The sequence below is a fragment of the Apodemus sylvaticus genome, chromosome 10 (assembly GCF_947179515.1).
Source record: "Apodemus sylvaticus chromosome 10, mApoSyl1.1, whole genome shotgun sequence".
Lineage (NCBI taxonomy): Eukaryota > Metazoa > Chordata > Mammalia > Rodentia > Muridae > Apodemus > Apodemus sylvaticus.
Window position 1 is genome coordinate 108,850,432 of NC_067481.1, and position 15,809 is coordinate 108,866,240.

The 15,809-nt window shown below is 46.3% G+C and overlaps 1 protein-coding gene across 5 annotated transcripts in view; it reads right to left on the minus strand.

The window, feature by feature from the left end:
• The window catches only part of Myh11 (myosin heavy chain 11), a 91,027-nt gene that overhangs the window by 24,153 nt on the left and 51,065 nt on the right, over positions 1 to 15,809 (minus strand). For all 5 annotated transcript variants that reach the window (XM_052197179.1, XM_052197180.1, XM_052197182.1 and 2 more), the window contains 12 exons: positions 15,173 to 15,346; positions 13,420 to 13,593; positions 11,319 to 11,433; positions 9,146 to 9,339; positions 6,512 to 6,633; positions 6,349 to 6,418; positions 6,029 to 6,189; positions 3,985 to 4,093; positions 2,046 to 2,177; positions 1,753 to 1,959; positions 801 to 938; positions 87 to 210 (listed from right to left, as the gene is read on the minus strand). In XM_052197179.1, coding sequence (XP_052053139.1) covers positions 87 to 210; positions 801 to 938; positions 1,753 to 1,959; positions 2,046 to 2,177; positions 3,985 to 4,093; positions 6,029 to 6,189; positions 6,349 to 6,418; positions 6,512 to 6,633; positions 9,146 to 9,339; positions 11,319 to 11,433; positions 13,420 to 13,593; positions 15,173 to 15,346 — 1,720 coding nt within the window. The remainder of the gene's footprint in view (positions 1 to 86; positions 211 to 800; positions 939 to 1,752; positions 1,960 to 2,045; positions 2,178 to 3,984; positions 4,094 to 6,028; positions 6,190 to 6,348; positions 6,419 to 6,511; positions 6,634 to 9,145; positions 9,340 to 11,318; positions 11,434 to 13,419; positions 13,594 to 15,172; positions 15,347 to 15,809) is intronic.

Sequence of the window (15,809 nt, forward strand, 5' to 3'; positions counted from 1 at the left end):
ATTAAAATCTGTATTCCACATTTGTCTTTTGAGCCCAGCTCATTTCACTTAACATGGCTTCTGTCCCCACCCATCTCCCCACTCACCCTCCAGCTCGGAGATCATGGACTCATGCTTGCTCTTTAGCTTTGTGAGGTTTTTAGCCTTTTCTTCCTCTTCTGCTAGGTTGGTTGTTAAGTCGCTGACCCTCTCTTCAAGGAGTTTTCGTTCCTTTGTGGGTAAGAGAAAAAACAAAAAGATAAAAAGAAAAAAATCTCCATTTTGATCCCAGGCTAGGAGTCCTGGATGGTGGACGTTCCCACACTGCCCACCTCTTGCCTCACAACAGTGTGTCCTGCACACTCATGTGCAGCTAGGGGACATTCCCATTCCTGCCTCATGACAGCTAATCTCTGCCTCGGGTCCTTTGCACAGCAGATCGATGTTCTATTCTTAATTGATTCTCAGTTTTCTTTCACGCCACTTTCTCCAGAAAGCCTCCTTAGAGATCTTCCTTCATCCCCGAGTATTCCACTCCTAATGGTGAACATCCTCAGACCTTGGTTACAATGGTTCCTTCTATCTCACTAGAGGGTAAGCTGCAGTGTAGGGCCCTGGCCTCCTGCTCCACAATAGCCCAGCCCAGGGAAGGCCTAGCTGATGGCCAGCTTGGACTAATGGAATGCAGCTACCTTGTGATTACTAACTGAAGTGGCTGCTGGCCCCCTATTTTCACGGGTGGTTCTGCCGTTTGTGCTCCCCACGCCTTGTCTCCCCACGCCTTGTCTCCCCACGCCTTGTCCCGGGCACATCTAACTCACTTTTGAAAGCTTATTGTTCTGATCGTCCATAACCAAGATGTCATCCTCCAGTTTCTTGATCTTAGCCTCCGCCGTGACCTTCTCTAGCTGCAGTTTCTGTCTGGCGGCCTCCTCCTCCTCCAGTTGCTCCTCCAGGTCCTTTGTTGGGAGACAGGGATCATGAAGTCACTAGTGGAGATCAAGAGCCAGCCAGCATGGAGGCTGGGATGAGTACAGCTCTTTGCTGTCTTCTTAAGAAAGGAGGAGATGGAAGCTCATGGAGGCTACTCTGCCTTGCTCCCTATCAGTGTTCTGAGTCTCCCGGGAGTGAGGATCATACTCCAGACATTCTCTGATGCTCATTTCTTCCAGAGGCAGGTAATTAGGCCCCTTGAGTGTGTGAGGGTTAAGATTTTTCAACACAGTTGGAAGGAAGGAATAGATTGTAACCTCAGAGGCCTCGACTATGGAAGCCATCATGGCTTCCTCCTTCCTCCTTGTAGAGCAGTCCATAGCCATGCTAAGGGGAAGCCCAAGCAGCCACATTAAGTGGCAGAGGAACTGGCACCTCCTGCTGACAGCCATATGAATAAGGCATAAAGATCTTCTAGCCTGATTGAGCCTTCGAATGACTGGCCCTGACTGGAATCATGATTTGCCAACCATAGGAGTGGTCATAGACAGAACCACTCAATTAAGTGCCTCTCCAGTTGCTGAATACTAAGAAAAATATGGATAAATTGAAGCTGCTATATCCAAGCTGTTCTGTTACACCAAACTGCTAACAGGAAGGGGGTCAGCATACGGAAGACAAGACAGTAGACAGAGCAGGCTCTGGAGACTTGTGTTCAGTCCTTAGCTCTGTGGTGTGGGACAGATTGTTCCCTCCATCTTCCACCATCAGGGCCATGCTTTTAACACTGAGGATCTAGTGAGTCTATTCCTGCCACAGGCTGCCCCTGCAATGTCTTACCAGCATCTGCTGAGCCATCTTCTTCCTCTCAGCCTGGAGTTGTTGGCCGCGGTCCTCCTCTTCCTCCAGGCGGGCTTCCATCTCATGCAGGATCTCCTCTAGTTCCTGCTTCTTGGCTGCCAACCGGACCCGCATCTCCTCAGCCTCAGCATACAGCTCTGTCTCTGCCTGCAGCTGCTCCTGCAGTAGAGTCTTCTCCTCGGCCAGCTGCATGCAGGATGAGGGGGCAGGGTTAGGGGGTGGGCTGAGCCCCGGGCTGTGCCGCGCATGGCTCCTCGCACAGCTGCCCGCACCTGAGTGTGCTTCTGCTCCAGCTCCTTCAGCTCAGTCTCTGCCTTCTGCTGCCGCTCCTTGATCTTTTGCATTTCCTCCTCCTTGGCCTGCATCTCCTCTTCCTGCCGTGTCACCTGGAGCAATGGCTTTACCTGCATGTGTGTACACAGCCATTGTTAGTGTTTTGGCCAAAGGAAGCCATTTTCATCAAATATTAGGTTGGTTCATAGATGATTTTACCAACACCAATCTAGGTGACACTGGGCGACGTCAGGGATATAATCGGATGTCAAAACTGGGATAGAAGATTCTACTTGTATCAGAAGGCAGAGGCCAGAGATATGGCTTATATTCCAGAACAATTTCGAGGAAAATCTTCCACGAGTCAGATAAGTCCAAATTATTTCCTTCCTTCCTTCCTTCCTTCCTTCCTTCCTTCCTTCCTTCCTTCCTTCCTTCCTTTCTTTCTTTCTTTCTTTCTTTCTTTCTTTCTTTCTTTCTTTCTTTCTTTCTTTCTTTCTTTCTTTCTTTCTTTCTTTCTTTCTTTCTTTCTCAGTGCTGGGAATTGAACCCAAGGCTATGTGCTTTACCACTGAGCTACACCCTGAATACACAGGCCTCTCATTAGACCAGTTTATTAGAACAAAATGAAAGGAGAAAGAATCAAAGGAGTTGGAGGTGGTTATTCATCCTTCATCACTGTTTCATGGTTACAGTTACTATCAGAATAGTGCATCCTGTGCAGTAAATTTCCTGTTTAAACATAGTCTTGAAGATTGGCTATGGTGGTGCATGGTTCTAATCCCAGCACTTGGGGAACAGAAGCAGGAGTATCTCTGCGGGTTCAAGGTCAGCCTGATTTACATAGAGAGTTCTAGACCAGTCAGAGCTATATAGAGACTCTGTCTCAAAAAAAAAAAAAGAGAGAGAGAGAGAGAGAGAACAAAAAGGCAAGTATTGAACTGAACGCCTAGTTTTCTGTTTTATCATTTAAAAATTACGAGTTTCTTAACTCATGTTTTACAACTTTGGTCTTAGAGAGGCATTGTTTTTACTAGTTGGTTCCCCTCCACTATCCCCATAAGCAGTTGAACCAATGAGTCTGCTAAGGAAATGTGGCCACAGCAGCTGTGGAGGATGCCCTGGAATCCTGCCTTTGATTATGAAAGACGGTTTTCTGAGGATAGCTCCTTGGAATGTGGGTTCATGGGAACATTTGCAGGAAGCACCTTCCCCTCAGGCTTCTTCCCCGGCTCTTCTGGTACCCAGAACTTCTGCCAATAGACTCTATGGTTGACTGCCTTCACACACTTGGCAGGGTTTGCCAGTATCTCTTTCTGTGACAGTTCATTATCATCCGCTTCTCTAGTTGGCTGGCATATCCATGAAGCCAGAGACCTAGCACATACCTGGCACATAGCAGGTACTCAATAAATATGTTCTCAGTGAAAGGACTTACACACTCAAGGACAAATAAGGGAGGTATTTAAGTTTCCAGCCAGTGATGGGCCAGTGGTACCCAGAGGCTCTACAAGCTGCAAGGAATAAAATAAACTACCAAGTCAAACAACAAGTATGGGCTTCCTACTTAATCTTCTGGGCAAGAACACCAATCCTAAAAGACACCATGCTACAGGACTCCATTTAAATTTTGAAACAATGGAGGTTCAGAAAGGAAGAGCAGAAATATGGTTGTCAGGGGCCGCAGAGAGAAATGGGTTTCTACACTAGTGCGGTAAGATGGATTCTTAAGGTGACAGATACACCTTGATTTGCCTTAAGTTATGACTGTAACCCACCAAATGGGTGGACCTTCGCAGGTCTGCATATGAGGATTGACTTCAGGCCTCAGACCCAGAGCCACTTTGGGGCACCTCCATTCCCATATCTAGATCCCAGCAGGGCTTGGTGGGGGGGCAGAAGTGGAGCCGGTCTGGAAGGTGTGGGCCAGTCACGCACCTTAGTGAAGAGCCGCCACCATTGCCAGTTGCGGAGCTTAAGGTAGGCGGCGCAGTTCCTCTGGATCACCTTCATGGCTGTCAGCTGTTGCTGCCTCTTAGTGAAGGCCCTGGGAAAGTGAGGCAGGGAGTCATAAGGAGCTTCCCTCACAGTTCGTGCTGTCAGTCCCTGCCTAGGACATCCCCCCACCCCTCCCGTTCGCTCCAGACAGATCTTTCTCAGCCAGAGTACCAACATGAACTTGGGAAATCAAGCCACTGAAAGCTGCCTCCCAGAGCCTTTCTCAGTAGGCAAGCAAAACTTGCAAATACTCAGAATCAAAGCTAGAAGTGACATCTAAGGGGAAGTTGTATGCTATGCTTCTGCAGGGATGCTTCCAACTCCTGGTAGTGCCGGTTGAATTCTGACAGACTTATTTATTCCTTGGTAGTATTTCAGAAATCTCAAACCTCATCACAACCCAGCATGGTATCTCTTAAAGCCTTCTAAGTTTGAAAATTATAGAATGAGCTAACAGTGGTGGTGCAGGCCTTAATCCCAGCACTCAGGAGGCAGAGGCAGGTGGATCTCTGTGGGTTCGAAGCCAGCTTGGTTTACAGAGTTAGTTCCAGGACAGCCAAGGATACACAGAGAGACCATCTTAAACAGTAACAACAAGAAAGAAAGAAAGAAAGAAAGAAAGAAAGAAAGAAAGAAAGAAAGAAAGAAAGAAAGAAAGAAAGAAAGAAAGAAAGAAAGAAAGAAAGAAAGAAAGAAAGAGAAAGAAAGAGAGAGAGAGAGAGAGAAAGAGAGAGAGAGAAAAAAAGAAAGAAAGAAAGAAAGAAAGAAAGAAAGAAAGAAAGAAAGAAAGAAAGAAAGAAAGAAAGAAAGAAAGAAAGGGGAAGGAGGGAGAGAGAGGGAGGGAAGGGAAGAAAAAGAAAGGGAGGGAGGGAGGGAGGAAGGAAGGAAGGAAGGAAGGAAGGAAGGAAGGAAGGGAGAGAAAAGCTATAGAATGATGACTGTAAACCCATTACGCCATAGTAGCTTCCACATTGTCTGTGGGTACATTTAAGAATACTCATTATTATTAGAAAGAATTATTTTGAGAATAGTAATGATGACAACAGAGAACTTAATTATAACATTTAACAAATTAGGTCTGCTGTTGTACTAAGGGCACCCCAATATCTGGCCTTAACCATACTGAGTCTGTCTGATAATCAGAGTCAGGGCTCTTCAGATGTGGTGTGGGCTATTCTTCATGATAGCACACACTCCAGGTGCTAGCACTCTGAGGGATCTCTCTGGAGTGTCATTCTTTGAGGAGCCTGAATCTTCACCTAGATACCAAGCAGGATAGACAGAGCATTGAGTCTTCTGAAGTCCTACTTTAGTAATCCTATTTGGACATGGGGCTAGAAATAGTCACAGAATCTTTCCTCTAAAACTCTAAGACTTCTGAAATGGAAGCCAGCCATACTTCCTGTGTTTGCATTAACTCCCCTCTAATGATTTCTTGAGGTAGAAATGACTGCTCTCAGGAGAAACCTGAGCACATTAGATGAGGAATTGAGAATAAGAGTCCACTTTCTCCTCCTACTGGATGGGTTACCTCTCCAGCCTTAATAGGGGAGGTGCCTAGTCTTACTGCAACTCAACATGCCTTGTTTGGTTGATATCCCTGGGAAGCCTGACCTTTTCTGAAAGGAAATGGAAGAGGAGTGGATGGGGAGGAAGGCAGGGGTGGTAAGGAAGAGAAGGAGGGGAAACTGTGGTAGGGAGTAATATATGAAATAATTAAAAAAACAAAAAAACCCAACTCAGATCTAAAACTCTCAAGCCCATTGGCTGTTATTCTGTCCTTACATCTATAACCACTATATGCATTTCAGTTGGAATGCCTTTTCCCTCTCAGGCAGAAGCTGTTGATTAAGGACACATCTTAAGAGAAATGGCTTCTTGGAATCAGGGAGTCTCAAAACAGGGCTGGAAATCCCCTTCTCTGGACTTATTGTTTCTACTAAGAATTTGTGGTAAGTTTTAGGATACAGGAGACTGTGTTTACTTTCTGGCCAGGTAGCCACGACACATTGCCTGGAAAGCCATGATGACATCAGTAATCTTCAGGTCTCGTTCCTCCTCTAGGTGGGCCAGGACCCCAGTTCGGAAGAAGATTTTGCTTTGCCCAATCCTGTACAGGTTGGGGTCAAGTTCAAGGGCTTTGATCTGAGGAGGGAGGAAGAAGAGTCGCCATTTTCAACTGGGCCATTTAGTCAGTGGTGACATGCACTTAAGAACCATCCCACCCAGATCAGCAACTGGCAATATGACCCACAGCAGTAAGGTCACAGTTGGGTGTCTGGGAAGGTCCAGGTTTAAACTCACCATGAGAATGCAGGCTTGCTTTCCATCCATGAAACCTTTGGGGATGGCGTTCGCTGCCAGGATCTCGTATCTTAAAACACAGGGCAGAAGTCAGCCAACATGTCTCCATCATTTGTGTTCTCTCCAGGGCTCGCTCCATACTGCCCCACCCCAGCAGGCTCACCGTTGCCGGAACTCTTGGAAGACAATCCTGTTGGGGAAGCCCTGACGGCAGATGCGGATGCCTTCCAACACACCATTGCAGCGCAGCTGTTCCAGCACCAGAAATGCATCCAGCTTGCCAGACTGAAGGAATGGAAGAGGTCAGTGAGCACTGGTGCAGCCAGCCCTGCCAGAAAATATACCTGGAGGTCTGTGGGGTCTTAACAGGGCTTGGCTGAGGGACAGCGTGCCTTGCTATCATGTCTGGGTTTCCATGCTTTAGCCCTATTTTTCTCGTAATCCCCATTGTCCTTGGTGGTGCCAGCACCCTTGCCTAGAAGCTGAAGTTGTTATTCCATCACTACCCTCTCACTTACTTCTGGGCCATTACCACCCTTAGCTCTTGCCTCCCATGTCTTTCCCAGGAAGTTTTTTTAAAAATAAAAACAAAAAGAGATGTGGTGTGTATATGTATACATTCATGTTTTTGTATGTCTGAGAGCACACATGTTCACATGTGCATGTGCACATGATATGTGTGTATGTGATGCGCATTGTGTGGTGTCTGTATATTCATGTGTGATTGTACACATTTGGATGCACATAGTTGGTGTCAGAAATCATTCTCAATCACTCTTCTATCTCATTCATTGAGGCATTCATTCATTCATTCATTCACTCACTCACTAAAGCTCAAAGGTCACTAGTACCACTAGTTTCTTAGCTGGAATTCTGGGGATTCCTTGTCTCTGTCTTCTGAGATTAACGTTACAAGTGGGCGACCATCCTCACCTAGTATTATGTAGGTTTCTGGGATTCCAATTCCCACTTGTGTAGTAAGCACTGTAATGGCTAAGTCACCTCCCCAACCTACATTCTTAGGCCATTGTCTGTCTTCTCTGCCCAGACAACCACAGTATCTTCCAACTTGATCATCTCCCCTCAGCCCTACCTGCCTCTCCCAACTCCTCATTTGCTCTGAAGTATAATTTTGATCATGACCTACTGCTTAAATTCCTTTGGTAGTTTCCTACAGACAGGATGCCCATCTCCAGCCATCGCAAATGGACTACTCCATAAGCCCCATCCCTATTTTATACCTTTATGTATCAATATGAAACAAAGGGGCTGAGAGAATGCCTCACTCCACAAAGTTCATGCCTTGTAAGTATGAGAACCAGAGTTCAAATCCATAGAACCCATGTAAAAAGCTGGGCACAGCGGCATGGGCCTACAATCCTAGAACTGTAAGAAGGGAGGCAGAGACAGGAGGATTGCAAAAGGCTCATAGACCTGTTCATTCATCCTACATGGTAAAGCTCCAGGCCAGTAAGAAAGCTTTCCCACACAGAAGCAGAAGGTACCTAAGGACTGATGCCAGGGCCTAACTTCTATAGTACACTGTGTATGTATACCCCACATCCACAGGCATATACGCATACATGCACACAAACAAAAACAATACAAAATTGCTAGCTATTTTTTTCTTGCCTATACTTAATTTCTTCCCTCTATATATTTTCTTACCCCAAGATCTTGGCCTAAAATGCCTCCAAACACACTCATAGCCCTCTATGCACTTCACAAGTTGATGATACCCATACCTTTTAAAGTGACATTTATTTATTTATGTTGAGTATGGGGGTAGTGTGGGCACAGGTATGCCGCAGTACATATGTGAAGGTCAGAGGACATCCTGTGGCAGTCAGTTTTTCCTTCTACCGTGTGGGTCTCAGGGATGGAACTCAGGTTATTAGCCTTGGCAGCAAGAGCCTCTGCCCACTGAGCAGCCTCCCCGATCCATCTACCCATTTTTAAAGTTCTTGAAGCAGAGGTAGCTAGCCCAGATTTTTGTTATTTTTCTTAACTTACCATCATGTTTCTGGCCTGTATCAAGGTCCCTGTGGTCTCTCATAACCTCGGCATCAGTGACATTTGGGCACACTAATTCTTTGTTGTGGGAATATACTGAGCTGTCCCTCAGCCTCTTCCCTCTCTCTACTAGATGCTAGAGCAATCCTCTTCCCATTGTGACAAGCAAATGTGTTTCCAGTAATTTCTTTCTTTTTTTAGATTTATTTATTTATCATATGTTAGTACACTGTGGCTGTCTTCAGACACTCCAGAAGAGGGCATGTCAGATTTCATTATGGATGGTTGTGAGCCACCATGTGGTTGCTGGGATTTGAACTCAGGACCTTTGGAAGAGCAGTCAGTGCTCTTAACTGCTGAGCCACCTCTCCAGCCCCCAGTAATTTCTTTAACACTATATCCCAACTGTCAGTCACAATGGCAACCTGGCAAGCATTAACTGGAAGAATGGAAGGATTGGTGGCCTCGCACCCCATGCTTCTAACTAGCAGGGCATTCTCTGAAAAGACTCCCTCCCTTCCTCCTTCCCTCCTTTACTCCCGCCTCCTTCCATCCCTTCTTTCCTTACTTGTTCTCCTTTACTTTCAGGCCCAAATCCAGACAACTTTCTACATGTGTAGGTGCAGGTCTTCCTTGATGGTGCTCAGGGCAGGAACTGAGGGCGGACCTCTCTTTCTGCCCACCCACCTCACTAGTGTGCCTTGCTGCCTCCCAGGTTCCTGTCTCCAGCCCCCGCCCCAGCACTATCCCACAGGCAGGAGGCCCAGGTTGGGACATGCCTCACCCTCTTCTCATGGTTGGGGATGATGCAGCGCACAAAGTTAGGCGTGGTATTGCGCAGTGTAGTCATCAGCTTCCCCAACTGCTCTTTGTAGAGCTGGCCCACAGTGCGGAACATGCCCTTTTTGGTCTTGGAGGCACTGGGCAGTGAGCTCTCAGTCATCTTGGCCATCTGGTCCAGCCCCACAATGCGGTCCACTGTGGGGGTACAGGAAGGGTGACATCAGCTTCTGGGCTCTGCTACAAGCCAGAGGACTGAGCTGTGAAGATGGTGATCAAGGGAGGTATTTTGTGCAAGTGATACTCTGGAAGATGGCAGATTCCATCTTGGGTACCATCCCCCATCTTTCCCTCTGGTGGTCAGTGCTTCTACTGCTAGCAGAGTCAGAGCTGGGAAAAGAGCCTCTAAGTAGTGTCAGTTTGGGCATCCTTGAGGGCACCTCAGTGGCAGGATAAGCCAATGTCCTCTGTTCTTGTCACAGAGACCAAAGGAGTAGGTTTCATTCTTGGTATTAACTCACTAGGAATCCTGGCCTTGGTACCATGTTCTGAGTTCAGTTTTCCTTTCTTAACAATGGAGGCAATAGCACTATCTAACTCCTAAGGATGTAATGTGACACAAGGCATAGAGAGCCCTCAGCTTCATAGTAGCCTTCAATACTTCCTCTATCCCTGGCGATTTCTTGAGAAGTGACCATGTATGGACCCCAAGCACTCACCAAAGACCCTGGCCATTTCTCCCCATAGGTTATTGATTTTTAACAGGAGGCAGACAATGAAGTGTACTATGTCAGATGGTGAGCTGTGGTTAGAAGAATCAAGGATAAAGGGAGGGGAAGAGGGAAGGAATAGGAAGAGAAAATAAAAAGGAAGAGAAAAAGAGAATGGACAAGAGAAGGAAGCGTGGCTTTCCTTCAGCAGTGTGAGGAGGAGTGTCTGTCTGAGAAGTTGATCCCGAGAAGATACAGAAAAGGGGGAGGCATGGTGGCCCACCATCTGTCCATGCACACAGAGGTATCCAGTGAAAGGGCATTCTAGCTAGAAGACACAGCAAGCACTCTGAGGAGGACTGGTAAGTGCTCGATAGACCAGGCATCAGTGGGTAATATTAGCACAGGGGAGCTTCTGCTTTGGGCAGGTGCCCTACCACATAGCCATAGTCTTCCTGTGCCTTCTCTAGGATGGAATGAGAAACTCTAAGAGTCCAGCAGGTGATGCCATCTTGCCCAGGTGATGTGGCACTAGATAGAGCCAAAGCATCCTATGTGCCCCAGTTCTAGCCTCAGCCTGTGATTTAATAGGGAGGCCCTGGTGCAAGGCTGAGAACCACTGGTGAGAGCCAACCTCATGCAGTTCCTAGGGCAAGTGAGATGTGGTATTGACCCAGTTTACAAATGAGGACTTCCAAGGTCAACAAAGTTAATCAACATGCCCAAGGTCATACTGATACATGGCAGAGACAAGAAGACTGTAGCGTGCACCCTTCTGACTTCAGAAGAGGACTGCTTCATCATGCCCAGTTACTTCACTTTCTGGACTGTAAAACAGGACCTTCTTGGTGAGTCCAGGAATGATATGGGGAAGCTCTGTGACCCTTGTTTAAGAAGAGGCTATAGACTAAATTTTCCAAAAAAGGGACAGAGCTATGTTAAAGATTCTACAAGGCTGACAGATTAGCACCTATAGAGAGTTGGAATGTTGCAGATTTAGAGTCAAATCATCTTGGGCTATCTTTAGTTCCTAATGGCCATTTAATGAGTCTGTGCCTGACCTAATATTAAGCTATCATATGAAATCTTTGTGGCCGTTTTAACAGACTACCAACTTCCATTGGCCCCAAAGCTAAGAATATCATTAGGTTCCCACCAGAGTCCTTAAAAGATTGCCTTGGTTTATGATACTGTTTCCACATTGAGACATGCCATTTGGGATATCCCGAACCTGTGTTCTCCGTCCACTGTCACTCCCACTTGTCTAAACTCTTACTTTCTATGAAGAGAGAATTGTGTTGTATGGACAAAGCTGTTTCAATGGGATAGCATGAGCATGTGACAGCCTGGTCCTTTCTCTTTTCCTGCATGGGGCTTCCCAGTCTGGGACAGATATATAAACCTGGAAGTAGGTCTGAGGTGTTCAGCTTTCTGGCATAAAGTTGTGTCAGGGCAAGAGGTGCTTACCATCCTTCCATAGGTCAGCCACAAACTTGTCAGAGGAGGCATTGAGGAGTGAGGTCACATTGTCATTTAGCGGGTCCATGTTCTTAGTCAGCCAGGCACTTGCATTATAGTCCACCTGTCAAAAGCCACCATGTCACGAGGTTCCCTGGCTCAGAAACCCACTGCAAAACCCAAATCCTTCCACATTCCTCTCACATCTATAGGTATCAGATGAGAAATGACATTTTTGAGGCTGCCACCAATATCAAGGAAAAACCAGTAGATAAGAATCTTCAGGGATCCTATAGGGATGTTATACAGGGCACCCACCAGTGGAAGCTAGTGTCAGAGAAACCCCTTACTGTTCCACAGCCTCAGAGATGCCACCCTCTGCCAGAGACTCACACTTAGCCCCAGAAATGGCCAAGGAAACTAATGGTGACAAAAGCCATCCTAGATACCCCATATTACCCCTACACCTGGGCAGTTTAACAAGGATCCTCATTCCTAAATTGAGCACAGGGATTCTCCCACTATCTGAAAAATAGGATTCTTATAGCTAAGGCTGTACATACAGCAGTTCATTATAGTACCATGGATTGACCCTAGGATGTCAAACAGGGTATATGCTCTAGTTTGCTATGTTTCTGTTACTATGTTAAACACCTTGACCAAAAGCAGCCTAAGGAAGGAAAGGTCTATGTGGCTCATGATTCCAAGCTACACCATTGAGAACAGTCAGGGCAGGAACTCAAAGCATCACTTCCAGAGAAGGGGACAGAGAAGCAAAGTGCCCATGACACCTACTTCTGCTTCTAGCTTTCTCCTGGCATGCATGAGGTGGTGCCACCCACAATCAGGGTACATCTTTGCCCATGAATTAATAACCAACATAATTATTTCTATCCCAACAGCCCACAGCCCAACCCGACCTAGGTAATCTCTCAGTTGAGACTCTTTTCCAGATGATTCAAGATTTGAATCTAACCTTCATAGTAGGCAAATGCATTGAGTTATATCCCTTAGCCTGTTATCTTGGAGGTTTTGATACATTGAGATATGGAAATGTACACTGGAGGGTTTTGAAATTCCTGACTTTCTCAATGCCCATCTTTAATGACTGTGACTACAATTCAGAGTGAACTGACAGCACGGCTCTAGTGGATTATGGTGGGATGTGGATTGTCATGGTGGTGGCAAAGCCTGATCTGTGAAAAGACTGGAAAGAAACATGTAGGAGCCTGGGAAAAGTATCCCCAGGATATGGTTAAAAGAACATAAGTTCTATCAAGTATAATATAAAGTAGAAGACAAAAGCTTTTTCACAAAGAGGCCAGAGTGTAAATATTTTCCGTTTGGTAGGCTATACAGTCTTGCTCAACTTTGCTCTTCTAACCCCAAAGAAACCATAGATCTCATGGAAACAAATTTGCCTGGCTATGTTCCAATAAAGCTACATTAGTAGAAACAGGGTCAGATGTGGTCCCTGGTGTGCAGTCTACCGATCCTTTGTTTGGATGGGGTACTGCCTGCTCCCATGATACAGTGTGGAGACTAGAAGGGTGAATAAAATACTTTGGCAATCCAGAACAAGCTGTGGCTTTTCCTTTTTAAAATATTGTTTTATAAGTGTGGATGTTTTGCCTGCATGTGTCTGTGTGCCATGCTTGTGCAGTGCTAGCAAAGGGGAGCTGAGGGATTTCTATGCTATTCAGGACATAATACCCAAAATGATGATGACAACAGTGATGACGATGATGATCACAACAGTGATGATATCTGCTAACACAGTTCCCCAGATGGAGCACAGTGGCATTGTCAAGCATTCCTGAAAAGCTATAGAAGACTCATCCAGGGGCCGTGTCTGTTGGGTTTGCCATGGAGCAAGAAGTATTTGGAGTTTTCCCAGGGAAGAACAGTCTGGTCAGCACAGTTGACATATGTCAGAGATGGTCACTTCCATTCCTGACAGTTGCTTAGACAAATCATACAGAGCTCCTAACTGAGAACCACCTTGTTACAAGTGTTTGGAGAGCACAGCCACTGTCAAAGCACCCTTCCTGTGAACACCCTTCTCAGGTATCTTTGAGACAGAGCACTCCTCCAGACCCCTGGCCAATACCTTCCCAGCATAGTGGATGATGGAGAACTCTGTTTTGTCCTTTAGCTGCTTTGGCTTCTGAAATTTGGGGTGATTTCCCTGCTCTGAGCACAGCTTCTCCACAAAAGACTTGTCTGTAGCTTTGGGGAACCAGCATTCTTCATCCAGCAGGGCCAGCACACCGGGAGGGTTGTTCTGGGGACATAGAAAGGCAGGGTCACCACCAGGCAAGAGGACCCATTAGGAAGGGCCAACCATCCAGATTCCACACATATTGTCAGGTGTGGTGGCACAGGACTGAAGCCTTCACATGTGGGAGGCAGAGGCAAGGAGGATGAATTCAATGCTAACTCAGCTACAAACAAGTTCAAGGCCAGGCTGAGCTACATGAGACCAAACCTCAAAAAAATTAGTTACCCCTCCAAAAAGAGAGAGGTCATATACAGGAGTCTTCCTGGCACTTCTACTGCATTTTTCTTATCTCTAAACTAAACCTGTACTCTCACCCTGAAATCTATTAAACCATTACTCTCCTATCAGTCGACAGCTTGAGGGGTTGAAAGCAAGAACTAACAGGACACAATGCTTGTTGATACCCACGCTGGCAAGACACAGAGACTGCAGAGATTGCACTCCTCTCTCCCACCTTGAGTGAGAATGGGACTCAGGGACTAGAGCCAGCTAGGCAAGCCCTCTACTACTGAGCCTGTTTTATTGGGTTTGTTTTGTTTGAGACACAGCCTCCAAGGCTCCTAGATACACTTTGAGACACCATATCCCAAGCTGCCAGAATTCATTATTCAGTTAACACTAGAGTCAAACTTGCAGCAATCCTCCTGCCTCAGCCTCCTGGGTACTGGGTACTGGGTACTGGGTACTGGTGAGCCACCATACCCATTTAAGATTACATAAGAATTTCAAATGAATTTGTTGCTTTTCTTTCTTATAAATTTACCCAGGATTCCTTTCAGCAAAGTTTTTCTGTATTTGAGAGAATCTAAATTAAGATGTCAGTATGTTTCATTCACCCTGGGGGAACTATCTCCACTTTGAGGATTCCACCACATAGAACCATTTCCTGATTGTCTTCCACAGTGCCTTGCCAGGAGTGTCAGTTGGTTTCAGCATTGACCCTTCTAGGGGGTCCATGCTCATCTTGTTCATAGTTACAGACCCAACCCTAAAAGAAGAGGCCCAGCACATGGTGATTATTAGCCCACTATGGCTCTAGAAGTTTGGAATATATCAATGGACAAAGCACAGACTCTTTGGGAATGAATGAATGGAGGAGAAGAAGAGAAAGACTGGGGGAATTGCATCATGATGATGTACACCCTAGTCCTAGCACAGGAAGGCTGAGGCAGGAAGAAAGAAGTTCAAGGTCATCCTCAGATATATAGTAAGTTTGAGGCCAGCCTGGACTATAATAGACTCTATCTCAAAAAAAATTAATATAAGCTAATAAAACTATCTTTAAACTTTAAATGAAAGAGCACTTGCCTAGTGTGGGCAAGGTCCTGGGTTGCAATGCTAGAATTGCTAAAATAATTATTTCGCTGAGGAACAGCATGACTAACTTGTGGGGCTGAGGCAGGAGGACTCTTAGGGTCAGAGGCTAGCCTCTGTCTACATACTAAGTTCCAGGTGAGTTAGTTCCCAAGGAATCCATTTACAGCCTTCTAGGACTCGCCCCCGAGACACTGTCCACATGGAAAGCATTCTCTGACTAGGTGTGTACAAATGGGCCATGCACGCACAGTGCCAGCCCCCTCACCGGCCGCTCAATCAGCTCAATACAAGGCTGCAGGTCCAGGCCAAAGTCGATGAAGTTCCACTCGATGCCCTCTCGTTGGTACTCTTCCTGCTCCAGGATGAACATGGTGTGGTTGAACAGCTGCTGCAGCTTCTCATTGGTGTAGTTGATACAGAGCTGCTCGAAGGAGTTTACCTGTGCATATGCATGGAGGACAGATGGGCTGGGTGAGCTCATAAGGCAGGGAGCTCAGCTGCAAGAAGCCCCATGAGCTGGACCTCAGCATCCAGAGAGGTGCAAAACTCAACTAACAAGGTGTAAAGTCCGGCATGACTGGCAAAAGTGACCCATTCCCATACCACAGGGTGCTCTTCTTTTCCACCTTCACATATATGAACTAACCATATAAGGCATGTTCTTCTCACCATTTCATAGACAGGGAAACGTAGGCTTAAAAGACAGGGAGACCCCACAGAGGACCTCTTTGATACATTTCTCAGACTCTTGCTCTGAGAAATTCCCTCCAACTCATGGGAGTGGGACCTAAGCACTCTGTGTACACTACAGGAACTATGGTAAAGAACTTGAGCTCGGTGTTCAGCTTGGAGGTGACCCACTGGCTTAGCTCAAGTGAGCAGGAACCAATGTGACTTCTACT